Genomic DNA, 19401 nt, shown 5'->3' with positions numbered 1-19401 from the left:
TCCATACTGAAACAAGTACCAGGGTGAGGACCCCTATATACTGTATATATCTTCTCACTGCTCGTCCATACTGAACAAGTACCCAGGGTGAGGACCCTATATACTGTATATATCTCTCACTGCTCGTCCATACTGAAACAAGTACCAGGGTGAGGGAACCCTATATACTGTATATATCTCTCACTGCTCGTCCCATACTGAACAAGTACCAGGGTGAGGACCCTATATACTGTATATATCTCTCACTGCTCGTCCATACTGAACAAGTACCAGGGTGAGGACCCTATATACTGTATATATCTCTCACTGCTCGTCCATACTGAACAAGTACCAGGGTGAGGACCCTATATACTGTAATATATCTCTCACTGCTCGTCCATACTGAACAAGTACCAGGGTGAGGACCCTATATACTGTATATATATCTCTCACTGCTCGTCCATACTGAACAAGTACCAGGGTGAGGAACCCTATATACTGTATATATCTCTCACTGCTCGTCCATACTGAACAAGTACCAGGGTGAGGACCCTATATACTGTATATATCTCTCACTGCTCGTCCATACTGAACAAAGTACCAGGGTGAGGGACCCTATATACTGTATATATTCTCTCACTGCTCGTCCATACTGAACAAGTACCAGGGTGAGGACCCTATATACTGTATATATCTCTCACTGCTCGTCCATACTGAAACAAGTACCAGGGTGAGGACCCCTATTATACTGTATATATCTCTCACTGCTCGTCCCATAACTGAACAAGTACCAGGGTGAGGACCCTATATACTGTATATATCTCTCACTGCTCGTCCATACTGAACAAGTACCAGGGTGAGGACCCCTATATACTGTATATTATCTCTCACTGCTCGTCCATACTGAACAAGTACCAGGGTGAGGACCCTATATTACTGTATATATCTCTCACTGCTCGTCCATACTGAACAAGTACCAGGGTGAGGACCCTATATACTGTATATATCTCTCACTGCTCGTCCATACTGAACAAGTACCAGGGTGAGGACCCTATATACTGTATATATCTCTCACTGCTCGTCCCATACTGAACAAGTACCAGGGTGAGGACCCTATATACTGTAATATATCTCTCACTGCTCGTCCATACTGAACAAGTAACCAGGGTGAGGACCCTATATACTGTATATATCTCTCACTGCTCGTCCCATACTGAACAAGTACCAGGGTGAGGACCCTATATACTGTATATATCTCTCACTGCTCGTCCCATACTGAACAAGTACCAGGGTGAGGACCCTATATACTGTATATATCTCTCACTGCTCGTCCATACTGAACAAGTACCAGGGTGAGGACCCTATATACTGTATATATCTCTCACTGCTCGTCCCATACTGAACAAGTACCAGGGGTGAGGACCCTATATACTGTATATATATATATATGATGATATATATATATATATATATATATATATATATATATATATATATATATATATATATCACTGCTCGTCCATACTGAACAAGTACCAGGGTGAGGACCCTATATACTGTATATATATATTCTCACTGCTCGTCCATACTGAACAAGTACCAGGGTGAGGACCCTATATACTGTATATATATATCTCACTGCTCGTCCATACTGAACAAGTACCAGGGTGAGGACCCTATATACTGTATATATATATCTCACTGCTCGTCCATACTGAACAAGTACCAGGGTGAGGACCCTATATATATATCTCACTGCTCGTCCATACTGAACAAGTACCAGGGGTGAGGACCCCTATATATATCTCTCACTGCTCGTCCATACTGAACAAAGTACCAGGGTGAGGACCCTATATACTGTATATATCTCTCACTGCTCGTCCATACTGAACAAGTACCAGGGTGAGGACCCCTATATACTGTATATATCTCTCACTGCTCGTCCATACTGAACAAGTACCAGGGTGAGGGACCCTATATACTGTATATATCTCTCACTGCTCGTCCATACTGAACAAGTACCAGGGTGAGGGACCCTATATACTGTATAATATATCTCACTGCTCGTCCATACTGAACAAGTACCAGGGGTGAGGACCCCTATTATACTGTATATATCTCTCACTGCTCGTCCATACTGAAACAAGTACCAGGGTGAGGACCCTATATACTGTATATTATCTCTCACTGCTCGTCCATACTGAACAAGTACCAGGGTGAGGACCCCTATATACTGTATGTATCTCTCAACTGCTCGTCCATACTGAACAAGTACCAGGGTGAGGACCCTATATACTGTATATATCTCTCACTGCTCGTCCATACTGAACAAGTACCAGGGTGAGGACCCCTATATACTGTATATATCTCTCACTGCTCGTCCCATACTGAACAAGTACCAGGGTGAGGACCCTATATACTGTATATATCTCTCACTGCTCGTCCATACTGAAACAAGTACCAGGGTGAGGACCCTATATACTGTATATATCTCTCACTGCTCGTCCATACTGAACAAGTACCAGGGTGAGGGACCCTATATACTGTATATATCTCTCACTGCTCGTCCATACTGAACAAGTACCAGGGTGAGGACCCTATATACTGTATATATCTCTCACTGCTCGTCCATACTGAACAAGTACCAGGGTGAGGACCCTATATACTGTATATATATATATATATATATCTCACTGCTCGTCCATTACTGAACAAGTACCAGGGTGAGGACCCTATATACTGTATATATATCTCACTGCTCGTCCATACTGAACAAGTACCAGGGTGAGGACCCCTATATATATATATCTCACTGCTCGTCCATACTGAACAAGTACCAGGGTGAGGGGACCCTATATATATATATCTCACTGCTCGTCCATACTGAACAAGTACCAGGGTGAGAACCCTATATTATATCTCTCACTGCTCGTCCATACTGAAACAAGTACCAGGGTGAGGACCCTATATACTGTATATATCTCTCACTGCTCGTCCATACTGAACAAGTACCAGGGTGAGGGACCCCTATATACTGTATATATCTCTCACTGCTCGTCCATACTGAAACAAGTACCAGGGTGAGGACCCTATATACTGTATATATCTCTCACTGCTCGTCCATACTGAACAAGTACCAGGGTGAGGACCCCTATATACTGTATATATCTCCTCACTGCTCGTCCATACTGAACAAGTACCAGGGTGGAGGACCCTATATACTGTATATATATCTCTCACTGGCTCGTCCATACTGAACAAGTACCAGGGGTGAGGGACCCTATATACTGTATATATCTCTCACTGCTCGTCCATACTGAACAAGTACCAGGGTGAGGACCCTATATTACTGTATATATCTCTCACTGCTCGTCCATACTGAAACAAGTACCAGGGTGAGGACCCTATATACTGTATATATCTCTCACTGCTCGTCCATACTGAACAAGTACCAGGGTGAGGGACCCTATATACTGTATATATCTCTCACTGCTCGTCCATACTGGAACAAGTACCAGGGTGAGGGACCCTATATACTGTATATATCTCTCACTGCTCGTCCATACTGAACAAGTACCAGGGTGAGGACCCTATATACTGTATATATCTCTCACTGCTCGTCCATACTGAAACAAGTACCAGGGTGAGGACCCCTATATACTGTATATATATATCTCACTGCTCGTCCATACTGAACAAGTACCAGGGTGAGGGACCCTATACTGTATATATATCTCACTGCTCGTCCATACTGAACAAGTACCAGGGTGAGGACCCTATACTGTATATATATCTCACTGCTCGTCCATACTGAACAAGTACCAGGGTGAGGACCCTATATACTGTATATATCTCTCACTGCTCGTCCATACTGAACAAGTACCAGGGGTGAGGACCCTATATTACTGTATATATCTCTCACTGCTCGTCCATACTGAACAAGTACCAGGGGTGAGGACCCTATATACTGTATATATCTCTCACTGCTCGTCCATACTGAAACAAGTACCAGGGTTGAGGACCCTATATACTGTATATATCTCTCACTGCTCGTCCATACTGAACAAGTACCAGGGTGAGGACCCCTATATACTGTATATATCTCTCACTGCTCGTCCATACTGAAACAAGTACCAGGGTGAGGACCCTATATACTGTATATATCTCTCACTGCTCGTCCATACTGAACAAGTACCAGGGTGAGGACCCTATATACTGTATATATCTCTCACTGCTCGTCCATACTGAACAAGTACCAGGGTGAGGACCCCTATATACTGTATATATCTCTCACTGCTCGTCCATACTGAAACAAGTACCAGGGTGAGGACCCCTATATACTGTATATATCTCTCACTGCTCGTCCATACTGAACAAGTACCAGGGTGAGGGACCCTATATACTGTATATATCTCTCACTGCTCGGTCCATACTGAACAAGTACCAGGGTGAGGACCCTATATACTGTATATATCTCTCACTGCTCGTCCATACTGAAACAAGTACCAGGGTGAGGGACCCTATATACTGTATATATCTCTCACTGCTCGTCCATACTGAACAAGTACCAGGGTGAGGACCCTATATACTGTATATATCTCTCACTGCTCGTCCATACTGAACAAGTACCAGGGTGAGACCCTATACTGTATATATCTCTCACTGCTCGTCCATACTGAACAAGTACCAGGGTGAGGACCCTATATACTGTATATATATATCCTCACTGCTCGTCCATACTGAACAAGTACCAGGGTGAGGACCCTATATACTGTATATATATCTCACTGCTCGTCCATACTGAACAAGTACCAGGGTGAGGACCCTATATACTGTATATATATATCTCACTGCTCGTCCATACTGAACAAGTACCAGGGTGAGGACCCTATATACTGTATATATCTCTCACTGCTCGTCCATACTGAACAAGTACCAGGGTGAGGACCCTATATACTGTATATATCTCTCACTGCTCGTCCATACTGAACAAGTACCAGGGTGAGGACCCTATATACTGTATATATATCTCACTGCTCGTCCATACTGAACAAGTACCAGGGTGAGGACCCTATATACTGTATATATCTCTCACTGCTCGTCCATACTGAACAAGTACCAGGGTGAGGACCCTATATACTGTATATATCTCTCACTGCTCGTCCATACTGAACAAGTACCAGGGTGAGGACCCTATATACTGTATATATATCTCACTGCTCGTCCATACTGAACAAGTACCAGGGTGAGGACCCTATATACTGTATATATCTCTCACTGCTCGTCCATACTGAACAAGTACCAGGGTGAGGACCCTATATACTGTATATATATCTCACTGCTCGTCCATACTGAACAAGTACCAGGGTGAGGACCCTATATACTGTATATATCTCTCACTGCTCGTCCATACTGAACAATTACCAGAGTGAGGACCCTATACTGTATATATCTCTCACTGCTCGTCCATACTGAACAAGTACCAGGGTGAGGACCCTATACTGTATATATCTCTCACTGCTCGTCCATACTGAACAAGTACCAGGGTGAGGACCCTATATACTGTATATATATATCTCACTGCTCGTCCATACTGAACAAGTACCAGGGTGAGGACCGTATATATATATATATATACATCACTGCTCGTCCATACTGAACAAGTACCAGGGTGAGGACCCTATATACTGTATATATATATCTCACTGCTCGTCCATACTGAACAAGTACCAGGGTGAGGACCCTATATACTGTATATATCTCTCACTGCTCGTCCATACTGAACAAGTACCAGGGTGAGGACCCTATATACTGTATATATCTCTCACTGCTCGTCCATACTGAACAAGTACCAGGGTGAGGACCCTATATACTGTATATATCTCTCACTGCTCGTCCATACTGAACAAGTACCAGGGTGAGGACCCTATATACTGTATATATCTCTCACTGCTCGTCCATACTGAACAAGTACCAGGGTGAGGACCCTATATACTGTATATATCTCTCACTGCTCGTCCATACTGAACAAGTACCAGGGTGAGGACCCTATATACTGTATATATCTCTCACTGCTCGTCCATACTGAACAAGTACCAGGGTGAGGACCCTATATACTGTATATATCTCTCACTGCTCGTCCATACTGAACAAGTACCAGGGTGAGGACCCTATATACTGTATATATCTCTCACTGCTCGTCCATACTGAACAAGTACCAGGGTGAGGACCCTATATACTGTATATATCTCTCACTGCTCGTCCATACTGAACAAGTACCAGGGTGAGGACCCTATATACTGTATATATCTCTCACTGCTCGTCCATACTGAACAAGTACCAGGGTGAGGACCCTATATACTGTATATATATCTCACTGCTCGTCCATACTGAACAAGTACCAGGGTGAGGACCCTATATACTGTATATATATATATATATATATATATATATATATATATATATATATATATATATATATATATCACTGCTCGTCCATACTGAACAAGTACCAGGGTGAGGACCCTATATACTGTATATATATATCTCACTGCTCGTCCATACTGAACAAGTACCAGGGTGAGGACCCTATATACTGTATATATATCTCACTGCTCGTCCATACTGAACAAGTACCAGGGTGAGGACCCTATATATATATCTCACTGCTCGTCCATACTGAACAAGTACCAGGGTGAGGACCCTATATATATCTCTCACTGCTCGTCCATACTGAACAAGTACCAGGGTGAGGACCCTATATACTGTATATATCTCTCACTGCTCGTCCATACTGAACAAGTACCAGGGTGAGGACCCTATATACTGTATATATCTCTCACTGCTCGTCCATACTGAACAAGTACCAGGGTGAGGACCCTATATACTGTATATATCTCTCACTGCTCGTCCATACTGAACAAGTACCAGGGTGAGGACCCTATATACTGTATATATATCTCACTGCTCGTCCATACTGAACAAGTACCAGGGTGAGGACCCTATATACTGTATATATCTCTCACTGCTCGTCCATACTGAACAAGTACCAGGGTGAGGACCCTATATACTGTATATATCTCTCACTGCTCGTCCATACTGAACAAGTACCAGGGTGAGGACCCTATATACTGTATGTATCTCTCACTGCTCGTCCATACTGAACAAGTACCAGGGTGAGGACCCTATATACTGTATATATCTCTCACTGCTCGTCCATACTGAACAAGTACCAGGGTGAGGACCCTATATACTGTATATATCTCTCACTGCTCGTCCATACTGAACAAGTACCAGGGTGAGGACCCTATATACTGTATATATCTCTCACTGCTCGTCCATACTGAACAAGTACCAGGGTGAGGACCCTATATACTGTATATATCTCTCACTGCTCGTCCATACTGAACAAGTACCAGGGTGAGGACCCTATATACTGTATATATCTCTCACTGCTCGTCCATACTGAACAAGTACCAGGGTGAGGACCCTATATACTGTATATATCTCTCACTGCTCGTCCATACTGAACAAGTACCAGGGTGAGGACCCTATATACTGTATATATATATATATATATATCTCACTGCTCGTCCATACTGAACAAGTACCAGGGTGAGGACCCTATATACTGTATATATATATCTCACTGCTCGTCCATACTGAACAAGTACCAGGGTGAGGACCCTATATATATATCTCACTGCTCGTCCATACTGAACAAGTACCAGGGTGAGGACCCTATATATATATATCTCACTGCTCGTCCATACTGAACAAGTACCAGGGTGAGAACCCTATATATATCTCTCACTGCTCGTCCATACTGAACAAGTACCAGGGTGAGGACCCTATATACTGTATATATCTCTCACTGCTCGTCCATACTGAACAAGTACCAGGGTGAGGACCCTATATACTGTATATATCTCTCACTGCTCGTCCATACTGAACAAGTACCAGGGTGAGGACCCTATATACTGTATATATCTCTCACTGCTCGTCCATACTGAACAAGTACCAGGGTGAGGACCCTATATACTGTATATATCTCTCACTGCTCGTCCATACTGAACAAGTACCAGGGTGAGGACCCTATATACTGTATATATCTCTCACTGCTCGTCCATACTGAACAAGTACCAGGGTGAGGACCCTATATACTGTATATATCTCTCACTGCTCGTCCATACTGAACAAGTACCAGGGTGAGGACCCTATATACTGTATATATCTCTCACTGCTCGTCCATACTGAACAAGTACCAGGGTGAGGACCCTATATACTGTATATATCTCTCACTGCTCGTCCATACTGAACAAGTACCAGGGTGAGGACCCTATATACTGTATATATCTCTCACTGCTCGTCCATACTGAACAAGTACCAGGGTGAGGACCCTATATACTGTATATATCTCTCACTGCTCGTCCATACTGAACAAGTACCAGGGTGAGGACCCTATATACTGTATATATCTCTCACTGCTCGTCCATACTGAACAAGTACCAGGGTGAGGACCCTATATACTGTATATATATATCTCACTGCTCGTCCATACTGAACAAGTACCAGGGTGAGGACCCTATACTGTATATATATCTCACTGCTCGTCCATACTGAACAAGTACCAGGGTGAGGACCCTATACTGTATATATATCTCACTGCTCGTCCATACTGAACAAGTACCAGGGTGAGGACCCTATATACTGTATATATCTCTCACTGCTCGTCCATACTGAACAAGTACCAGGGTGAGGACCCTATATACTGTATATATCTCTCACTGCTCGTCCATACTGAACAAGTACCAGGGTGAGGACCCTATATACTGTATATATCTCTCACTGCTCGTCCATACTGAACAAGTACCAGGGTGAGGACCCTATATACTGTATATATCTCTCACTGCTCGTCCATACTGAACAAGTACCAGGGTGAGGACCCTATATACTGTATATATCTCTCACTGCTCGTCCATACTGAACAAGTACCAGGGTGAGGACCCTATATACTGTATATATCTCTCACTGCTCGTCCATACTGAACAAGTACCAGGGTGAGGACCCTATATACTGTATATATCTCTCACTGCTCGTCCATACTGAACAAGTACCAGGGTGAGGACCCTATATACTGTATATATCTCTCACTGCTCGTCCATACTGAACAAGTACCAGGGTGAGGACCCTATATACTGTATATATCTCTCACTGCTCGTCCATACTGAACAAGTACCAGGGTGAGGACCCTATATACTGTATATATCTCTCACTGCTCGTCCATACTGAACAAGTACCAGGGTGAGGACCCTATATACTGTATATATCTCTCACTGCTCGTCCATACTGAACAAGTACCAGGGTGAGGACCCTATATACTGTATATATCTCTCACTGCTCGTCCATACTGAACAAGTACCAGGGTGAGGACCCTATATACTGTATATATCTCTCACTGCTCGTCCATACTGAACAAGTACCAGGGTGAAGACCCTATACTGTATATATCTCTCACTGCTCGTCCATACTGAACAAGTACCAGGGTGAGGACCCTATATACTGTATATATATATATCTCACTGCTCGTCCATACTGAACAAGTACCAGGGTGAGGACCCTATATACTGTATATATATCTCACTGCTCGTCCATACTGAACAAGTACCAGGGTGAGGACCCTATATACTGTATATATATATCTCACTGCTCGTCCATACTGAACAAGTACCAGGGTGAGGACCCTATATACTGTATATATCTCTCACTGCTCGTCCATACTGAACAAGTACCAGGGTGAGGACCCTATATACTGTATATATCTCACTGCTCGTCCATACTGAACAAGTACCAGGGTGAGGACCCTATATACTGTATATATATCTCACTGCTCGTCCATACTGAACAAGTACCAGGGTGAGGACCCTATATACTGTATATATCTCTCACTGCTCGTCCATACTGAACAAGTACCAGGGTGAGGACCCTATATACTGTATATATCTCTCACTGCTCGTCCATACTGAACAAGTACCAGGGTGAGGACCCTATATACTGTATATATATCTCACTGCTCGTCCATACTGAACAAGTACCAGGGTGAGGACCCTATATACTGTATATATCTCTCACTGCTCGTCCATACTGAACAAGTACCAGGGTGAGGACCCTATATACTGTATATATATATCTCACTGCTCGTCCATACTGAACAAGTACCAGGGTGAGGACCCTATATACTGTATATATCTCTCACTGCTCGTCCATACTGAACAATTACCAGAGTGAGGACCCTATACTGTATATATCTCTCACTGCTCGTCCATACTGAACAAGTACCAGGGTGAGGACCCTATACTGTATATATCTCTCACTGCTCGTCCATACTGAACAAGTACCAGGGTGAGGACCCTATATACTGTATATATATATCTCACTGCTCGTCCATACTGAACAAGTACCAGGGTGAGGACCGTATATATATATATATATACATCACTGCTCGTCCATACTGAACAAGTACCAGGGTGAGGACCCTATATACTGTATATATATATCTCACTGCTCGTCCATACTGAACAAGTACCAGGGTGAGGACCCTATATACTGTATATATCTCTCACTGCTTGTCCATACTGAACAAGTACCAGGGTGAGGACCCTATATACTGTATATATCTCTCACTGCTCGTCCATACTGAACAAGTACCAGGGTGAGGACCCTATATACTGTATATATCTCTCACTGCTCGTCCATACTGAACAAGTACCAGGGTGAGGACCCTATATACTGTATATATATCTCACTGCTCGTCCATACTGAACAAGTACCAGGGTGAGGACCGTATATATATCTCACTGCTCGTCCATACTGAACAAGTACCAGGGTGAGGACCGTATATATATATATATATATATATATATATATATATATATATATATATATATATATATATCTCACTGCTCGTCCATACTGAACACGTACCAGGGTGAGGACCCTATATACTGTATATATATCTCACTGCTCGTCCATACTGAACAAGTACCAGGGTGAGGACCCTATATACTGTATATATATCTCACTGCTCGTCCATACTCCTCCCTGACCCTGCGCGCCCTCTCCCTCCCTGACCCTGCGCTCCCTCTCCCTCCCTGACCCTGCGCTCCCTCTCCCTCCCTGACCCTGCGCTCCCTCTCCCTCCCGGACCCTGCGCTCCCTCTCCCTCCCGGACCCTGCGCTCCCTCTCCCTCCCTGACCCTGCGCTCCCTCCCTGCGCTCCCTCTCCCTCCCTGACCCTGCGCTCCCTCCCTGCGCTCCCTCTCCCTCCCTGACCCTGCGCTCCCTCTCCCTCCCTGACCCTGCGCTCCCTCTCCCTCCCTGACCCTGCGCCCCCTCTCCCTCCCTGACCCTGCGCTCCCTCCCCGACCCTACGCTCCCTCTCCCTCCCTGCGCTCCCTCTCCCTCCCTGCGCTCCCTCTCCCTCCCTGACCCTGCGCCCCCTCTCCCTCCCTGACCCTGCGCTCCCTCTCACTCCCTGACCCTGCGCTCCCTCCCTGACCCTGCTCTCCCTCTCCCTCCCTGACCCTGCTCTCCCTCTCCCTCCCTGACCCTGCGCTCCCTCTCCCTCCCTGACCCTGCGCCCCCTCTCCCTCCCTGACCCTGCGCTCCCTCTCCCTCCCTGACCCTGCGCTCCCTCTCCCTCCCTGACCCTGCGCTCCCTCTCCCTCCCTGACCCTGCGCTCCCTCTCCCTCCCTGACCCTGCGCGCCCTCTCCCCCTCTCACTCTGCCTTCTCTCTCCCTCCCCGACCCTGCGCGCCCTCTCCCTCCCTGACCGCCCTCTCCCTCCCTGACCCTGCACTCCCTCTCCCTCCCTGACCCTGCGCGCCCTCTCCCTACCTGACCCTGCGCTCCCTCTCCCTCCCTGACCCTGCGCGCCCTCTCCCTCCCTGACACTGCGCTCCCTCTCCCTCCCTGACCCTGCGCCCCCTCTCCCTCCCTGACCCTGCGCGCCCTCTCCCTCCCTGACCCTGCGCGCCCTCTCCCCCTCTCACTCTGCCTTCTCTCTCCCTCCCGGACCCTGCGCTCCCTCTCCCTCCCGGACCCTGCGCTCCCTCTCCCTCCCTGCCCCCTGCGCGCCCTCTCCCTCCCTGACCCTGCGCGCCCTCTCCCTCCCCGACCCCGCGCTCCCTCTCCCTCCCTGACCCTGCGCGCTCCCTCTCCCTCCCTGCGCTCCCTCTCCCTCCCTGCGCTCCCTCTCCCTCCCTGCGCTCCCTCTCCCTCCCCGACCCTGCGCTCCCTCTCCCTCCCTGCGCTCCCTCTCCCTCCCTGCGCTCCCTCTTCCTCCCTGCGCGCCCTCTCCCTCCCCGACCCTGCGCTCCCTCTCCGTCCCCGACCCTGCGCGCCCTCTCCCTCCCCGACCCTGCGCGCCCTCTCCCTCCCCGACCCTGCGCTCCCTCTCCCTCCCTGACCCTGCGCTCCCTCTCCCTCCCTGACCCTACGCTCCCTCTCCCTCCCTGACCCTGCGCTCCCTCTCCCTCCCTGACCCCGCGCTCCCTCTCCCTCCCCGACCCTGCGCTCCCTCTCCCTCCCTGACCCTGCGCCCCCTCTCCCTCCCTGACCCTGCACGCCCCCTCCCCCTCCCTGACCCTGCGCCCCCTCTTCCTCCCTGACCCTGCGCGCCCTCTCCCTCTCTGACCCTGCGCGCCCTCTCCCTCCCTGACCCTGCGCGCCCTCTCCCTCCCTGACCCTGCGCCCCCACTCCCTCCCTGACCCTGCGCCCCCACTCCCTCCCTGACCCTGCGCTCCCTCTCCCTCCCTGACCCTGCACGCCCCCTCCCTGACCCTGCGCCCCCTCTCCCTCCCTGACCCTGCGCTCCCTCTCCCTCCCTGCGCTCCCTCTCCCTCTCTGACCCTGCGCTCCCTCTCCCTCCCTGCGCTCCCTCTCCCTCCCTGACCCTGCGCTCCCTCTCCCTCCCTGCGCTCCCTCTCCCTCTCTGACCCTGCGCTCCCTCTCCCTCCCTGCGCTCCCTCTCCCTCCCTGACCCTGCGCTCCCTCTCCCTCCCTGACCCTGCGCGCCCTCTCCCTCCCTGAACTTGCGCGCCCTCTCCCTCCCCGACCCTGCGCGCCCTCTCCCTCCCTGACCCTGCGCGCCCTCTCCCTCCCTGACCCTGCGCGCCCTCTCCCTCCCTGACCCTGCACGCCCTCTCCCTCCCTGACCCTGCGCTCCCTCTCCCTCCCTGACCCTGCGCGCCCTCTCCCTCCCCGACCCTGCGCGCCCTCTCCCTCCCCGACCCTGCGCGCCCTCTCCCTCCCCGACCCTGCGCGCCCTCTCCCTCCCTGACCCTGCGCGCCCTCTCCCTCCCCGACCCTGCGCGCCCTCTCCCTCCCCGACCCTGCGCGCCCTCTCCCTCCCTGACCCTGCGCGCCCTCTCCCTCCCTGACCCTGCGCGCCCTCTCCCTCCCCGACCCTGCGCGCCCTCTCCCTCCCCGACCCTGCGCGCCCTCTCCCTCCCGGACCCTGCGCGCCCTCTCCCTCCCTGACCCTGCACGCCCCCTCTCCCTCCCTGACCCTGCGCGCCCTCTCCCTCCCTGACCCTGCGCTCCCTCTCCCTCCCTGACCCTGCGCTCCCTCTCCCTCCCTGGCCCTGCGCGCCCTCTCCCTCCCTGACCCTGCGCGCCCTCTCCCTCCCCGACCCTGCGCGCCCTCTCCCTCCCGGACCCTGCGCGCCCTCTCCCTCCCTGACCCCGCGCGCCCTCTCCCTCCCCGACCCTGCGCTCCCTCTCCCTCCCCGACCCTGCGCTCCCTCTCCCTCCCTGACCCCGCGCGCCCTCTCCCTCCCTGACCCTGCGCGCCCTCTCCCTCCCTGACCCTGCGCGCCCTCTCCCTCCCTGACCCTGCGCTCCCTCTCCCTCCCTGACCCTGCGCTCCCTCTCCCTCCCTGACCCTGCGCTCCCTCTCCCTCCCTGACCCTGCGCGCCCTCTCCCTCTCTGACCCTGCGCGCCCTCTCCCTCCCTGACCCTGCGCGCCCTCTCCCTCCCTGACCCTGCGCCCCCACTCCCTCCCTGACCCTGCGCCCCCACTCCCTCCCTGACCCTGCGCTCCCTCTCCCTCCCTGACCCTGCACGCCCCCTCCCTGACCCTGCGCCCCCTCTCCCTCCCTGACCCTGCGCTCCCTCTCCCTCCCTGCGCTCCCTCTCCCTCTCTGACCCTGCGCTCCCTCTCCCTCCCTGCGCTCCCTCTCCCTCCCTGACCCTGCGCTCCCTCTCCCTCCCTGCGCTCCCTCTCCCTCTCTGACCCTGCGCTCCCTCTCCCTCCCTGCGCTCCCTCTCCCTCCCTGACCCTGCGCTCCCTCTCCCTCCCTGACCCTGCGCGCCCTCTCCCTCCCTGAACTTGCGCGCCCTCTCCCTCCCCGACCCTGCGCGCCCTCTCCCTCCCTGACCCTGCGCGCCCTCTCCCTCCCTGACCCTGCGCGCCCTCTCCCTCCCTGACCCTGCGCGCCCTCTCCCTCCCTGACCCTGCACGCCCTCTCCCTCCCTGACCCTGCGCTCCCTCTCCCTCCCTGACCCTGCGCGCCCTCTCCCTCCCCGACCCTGCGCGCCCTCTCCCTCCCCGACCCTGCGCGCCCTCTCCCTCCCCGACCCTGCGCGCCCTCTCCCTCCCTGACCCTGCGCGCCCTCTCCCTCCCCGACCCTGCGCGCCCTCTCCCTCCCCGACCCTGCGCGCCCTCTCCCTCCCTGACCCTGCGCGCCCTCTCCCTCCCTGACCCTGCGCGCCCTCTCCCTCCCCGACCCTGCGCGCCCTCTCCCTCCCCGACCCTGCGCGCCCTCTCCCTCCCGGACCCTGCGCGCCCTCTCCCTCCCTGACCCTGCACGCCCCCTCTCCCTCCCTGACCCTGCGCGCCCTCTCCCTCCCTGACCCTGCGCTCCCTCTCCCTCCCTGACCCTGCGCTCCCTCTCCCTCCCTGGCCCTGCGCGCCCTCTCCCTCCCTGACCCTGCGCGCCCTCTCCCTCCCCGACCCTGCGCGCCCTCTCCCTCCCGGACCCTGCGCGCCCTCTCCCTCCCTGACCCCGCGCGCCCTCTCCCTCCCCGACCCTGCGCTCCCTCTCCCTCCCCGACCCTGCGCTCCCTCTCCCTCCCTGACCCCGCGCGCCCTCTCCCTCCCTGACCCTGCGCGCCCTCTCCCTCCCTGACCCTGCGCGCCCTCTCCCTCCCTGACCCTGCGCTCCCTCTCCCTCCCTGACCCTGCGCTCCCTCTCCCTCCCTGACCCTGCGCTCCCTCTCCCTCCCTGACCCTGCGCTCCCTCTCCCTCCCTGACCCTGCGCGCCCTCTCCCTCCCGGACCCTGCGCGCCCTCTCCCCCTCTCACTCTGCCTTCTCTCTCCCTCCCCGACCCTGCGCGCCCTCTCCCTCCCTGACCCTGCGCTCCCTCTCCCCCTCTCACTCTGCCTTCTCTCTCCCTCCCCGACCCTGCGCACCCTCTCCCTCCCTGACCCTGCGCGCCCTCTCCCTCCCTGACCCTGCGCGCCCTCTCCCTCCCCGACCCTGCGCGCCCTCTCCCTCCCGGACCCTGCGCGCCCTCTCCCTCCCGGACCCTGCGCGCCCTCTCCCTCCCTGACCCTGCGCGCCCTCTCCCTCCCTGACCCTGCGCGCCCTCTCCCTCCCTGACCCTGCGCGCCCTCTCCCTCCCCGACCCTGCGCGCCCTCTCCCTCCCCGACCCTGCGCGCCCTCTCCCTCCCGGACCCTGCGCGCCCTCTCCCTCCCTGACCCTGCACGCCCCCTCTCCCTCCCTGACCCTGCGCGCCCTCTCCCTCCCTGACCCTGCGCTCCCTCTCCCTCCCTGACCCTGCGCTCCCTCTCCCTCCCTGGCCCTGCGCGCCCTCTCCCTCCCTGACCCTGCGCGCCCTCTCCCTCCCCGACCCTGCGCGCCCTCTCCCTCCCGGACCCTGCGCGCCCTCTCCCTCCCTGACCCCGCGCGCCCTCTCCCTCCCCGACCCTGCGCTCCCTCTCCCTCCCCGACCCTGCGCTCCCTCTCCCTCCCTGACCCCGCGCGCCCTCTCCCTCCCTGACCCTGCGCGCCCTCTCCCTCCCTGACCCTGCGCGCCCTCTCCCTCCCTGACCCTGCGCTCCCTCTCCCTCCCTGACCCTGCGCTCCCTCTCCCTCCCTGACCCTGCGCTCCCTCTCCCTCCCTGACCCTGCGCGCCCTCTCCCTCCCGGACCCTGCGCGCCCTCTCCCCCTCTCACTCTGCCTTCTCTCTCCCTCCCCGACCCTGCGCGCCCTCTCCCTCCCTGACCCTGCGCTCCCTCTCCCCCTCTCACTCTGCCTTCTCTCTCCCTCCCCGACCCTGCGCACCCTCTCCCTCCCTGACCCTGCGCGCCCTCTCCCTCCCTGACCCTGCGCGCCCTCTCCCTCCCCGACCCTGCGCGCCCTCTCCCTCCCCGACCCTGCGCGCCCTCTCCCTCCCGGACCCTGCGCTCCCTCTCCCTCCCGGACCCTGCGCTCCCTCTCCCTCCCGGACCCTGCGCTCCCTCTCCCTCCCTGACCCTGCGCGCCCTCTCCCTCCCTGACCCTGCGCGCCCTCTCCCCCTCTCACTCTGCCTTCTCTCTCCCTCCCGGACCCTGCGCGCCCTCTCCCCCTCTCACTCTGCCTTCTCTCTCCCTCCCGGACCCTGCGCTCCCTCTCCCTCCCGGACCCTGCGCGCCCTCTCCCTCCCGGACCCTGCGCGCCCTCTCCCTCCCTGACCCTGCGCGCCCTCTCCCTCCCGGACCCTGCGCTCCCTCTCCCTCCCTGACCCTGCGCGCACTCTCCCTCCCTGACCCTGCGCCCCCTCTCCCTCCCTGCGCTCCCTCTCCCTCCCGGACCCTGCGCTCCCTCTCCCTCCCGGACCCTGCGCCCCCTCTCCCTCCCTGCGCTCCCTCTCCCTCCCGGACCCTGCGCTCCCTCTCCCTCCCTGACCCTGCGCGCCCTCTCCCCCTCTCACTCTGCCTTCTCTCTCCCCCACCCACAGATAATGTAAAGGCGCTGTTTAAGCGCGGCCGTGCTCACGCTGCGGTGTGGAACGCGCTGGAGGCGGAGCAGGATTTCGCCCGTGCTGTTTCTCTTGACCCTTCCCTGGCGCCTCTCGTTGCGAAGGAGTTGAAGCGCCTGGAGGAGCGTCTCCATGAGAAGGATCGTGAAGACAAGGAGCGATTCCGCGCCATCTTCCAGTGAGCGCCGGCGCGGCTCCCGCCGGAGACATGTTTATTGTATCCATATAGGTCATCACTCTATTCCACGGGGAAACGTATTTTTCTTCTTTGGACACGTGACTGACTGTTGTGGCGTCTTGGGACGCCATCTTGAGTGGTAACAACCCTACTCCAGATGGTGGTTTTAGTGGAAGAGCCCGGCTGACATGTCACTTTGTGCGGTCTCTGCGCTCAAGGGTTGTTTCTCCGTCACGCGTCTCCGTCACCTTCCTAACCCTGCAGCTTGGGGGCGCCAACGTCTCCGTCACCTTCCTAACCCTGCAGCTTGGGGGCGCCAAGCATCTCCGTCACCTTCCTACCCCTGCAGCTTGGGGGCGCCAAGCGTCTCCGTCACCTTCCTAACCCTGCAGCTTGGGGGCGCCAACGTCTCCGTCACCTTCCTAACCCTGCAGCTTGGGGGCGCCAAGCATCTCCGTCACCTTCCTACCCCTGCAGCTTGGGGGCGCCAAGCGTCTCCGTCACCTTCCTAACCCTGCAGCTTGGGGGCGCCAAGCGTCTCCGTCACCTTCCTAACCCTGCAGCTTGGGGGCGCCAAGCGTCTTCGTCACCTTCCTAACCCTGCAGCTTGGGGGCGCCAAGCGTCTCCGTCACCTTCCTAACCCTGCAGCTTGGGGGCGCCAAGTGTCTTCGTCACCTTCCTAACCCTGCAGCTTGGGGGCGCCAAGCGTCTCCGTCACCTTCCTAACCCTGCAGCTTGGGGGCGCCAAGCGTCTTCGTCACCTTCCTAACCCTGCAGCTTGGGGGCGCCAAGCGTCTCCGTCACCTTCCTACCCCTGCAGCTTGGGGGCGCCAAGCATCTCTGTCACCTTCCTACCCCTGCAACTTGGGGGCGCCAAGCATCTCCGTCACGTTCCTAACCCTGAAGCTTCACGTCAGCGAGAGACAGTCTGCGCCCGTCGGCGAGAGACAGTCTGCACCCGTCGCCCGTCAGCGAGAGACAGTCTGCACCCGTCGCCCGTCAGCGAGAGACAGTCTGCACCCGTCGCCTGTTAGCGAGAGACAATATGCGCTCCTTGCACGTCAGTGAAAGACAGTCAGCGCCTGCTGCATGTCAGCGACAGACAGTCAGCGCCCATTTTCTCAATCACAGACAGATCAGTGTATGTCCCCTGCGAGACCGCCTGCTTCCTGTCCCACAGGCGCTGATAAGCTGCGAGACCGCCTGCTTCCTGTCCCACATACGCTGATAAGCTGCGAGACCTCCTGCTTCCTGTCCCACAGACGCTGAGAAGCTGCGAGACCGCCTGCTTCCTGTCACACAGACGCTGAGAAGCTGCGAGACCGCCTGCTTCCTGTCACACAGACGCTGATAAGCTGCGAGACCGCCTGCTTCCTGTCCCACAGACGCTGAGAAGCTGCGAGACCGCCTGCTTCCTGTCCCACAGACGCTGATAAGCTGCGAGACCTCCTGCTTCCTGTCCCACAGACGCTGAGAAGCTGCGAGACCGCCTGCTTCCTGTCCCACAGACGCTGAGAAGCTGCGAGACCGCCTGCTTCCTGTCCCACAGACGCTGAGAAGCTGCGAGACCGCCTGCTTCCTGTCCCACAGACGCTGAGAAGCTGCGAGACCGCCTGCTTCCTGTCCCACAGACGCTGAGAAGCTGCGAGACCGCCTGCTTCCTGTCCCACAGACGCTGAGAAGCTGCGAGACCGCCTGCTTCCTGTCCCACAGACGCTGAGAAGCTGCGAGACCGCCTGCTTCCTGTCCCACAGACGCTGAGAAGCTGCGAGACCGCCTGCTTCCTGTCCCACAGACGCTGAGAAGCTGCGAGACCGCCGGTTCCCCTCAGTCAGTAAATTGTTAGCTTTTTGCCCCAGTATTTTGTATTGTTTGTATATTTATATCTCTGCATGAAGATCCGCTCCGTGTAAGGGAATAAAGAGACGAAACCAACTGTGTCTCACACTCACTAATATACACACCTACATACACACACACACACTACCTACCAGCTCACTAATACACACACTACCAGCTCACTAATACACACACTACCAGCTCACTAATATAAACAGTTGTGTGAAAAAGAAAGTGCACCCCCTGAGTTCTATGGTTTTACATATCAGGGAATAATAACAATCATCTGTTCCTTAGCAGGTCTTAAATTAGGTAAATACAACCTCAGATGAACAACAACACATGACATATTACACCGTGTCATGATTTATTT

General features: G+C 54.6%; 1 protein-coding gene across 3 annotated transcripts in view; it reads left to right on the top strand.

The window, feature by feature from the left end:
• AIP (AHR interacting HSP90 co-chaperone) overlaps positions 1 to 19124 on the top strand; it is a 47597-nt gene extending 28473 nt beyond the window's left edge. The window contains exons 6-7 of one of the 3 annotated variants that reach the window (XM_075580637.1): positions 16990 to 17188; positions 18575 to 19124. In XM_075580637.1, coding sequence (XP_075436752.1) covers positions 16990 to 17188; positions 18575 to 18581 — 206 coding nt within the window. In that variant the 3' untranslated portion in view covers positions 18582 to 19124. Of the gene's footprint in view, positions 1 to 16989; positions 17189 to 18369 lie in introns of all 3 variants that reach the window. The other 2 variants (XM_075580636.1, XM_075580635.1) reach the window with 2 other exon arrangements.
• Positions 19125 to 19401: the final 277 nt, after the last annotated feature.

Source organism: Ascaphus truei (assembly GCF_040206685.1).
Source record: "Ascaphus truei isolate aAscTru1 chromosome 8 unlocalized genomic scaffold, aAscTru1.hap1 SUPER_8_unloc_1, whole genome shotgun sequence".
Lineage (NCBI taxonomy): Eukaryota > Metazoa > Chordata > Amphibia > Anura > Ascaphidae > Ascaphus > Ascaphus truei.
The sequence above is the reverse complement of the archived record's forward strand: the minus strand, read 5'-3'. Positions and strand labels throughout refer to the sequence as shown.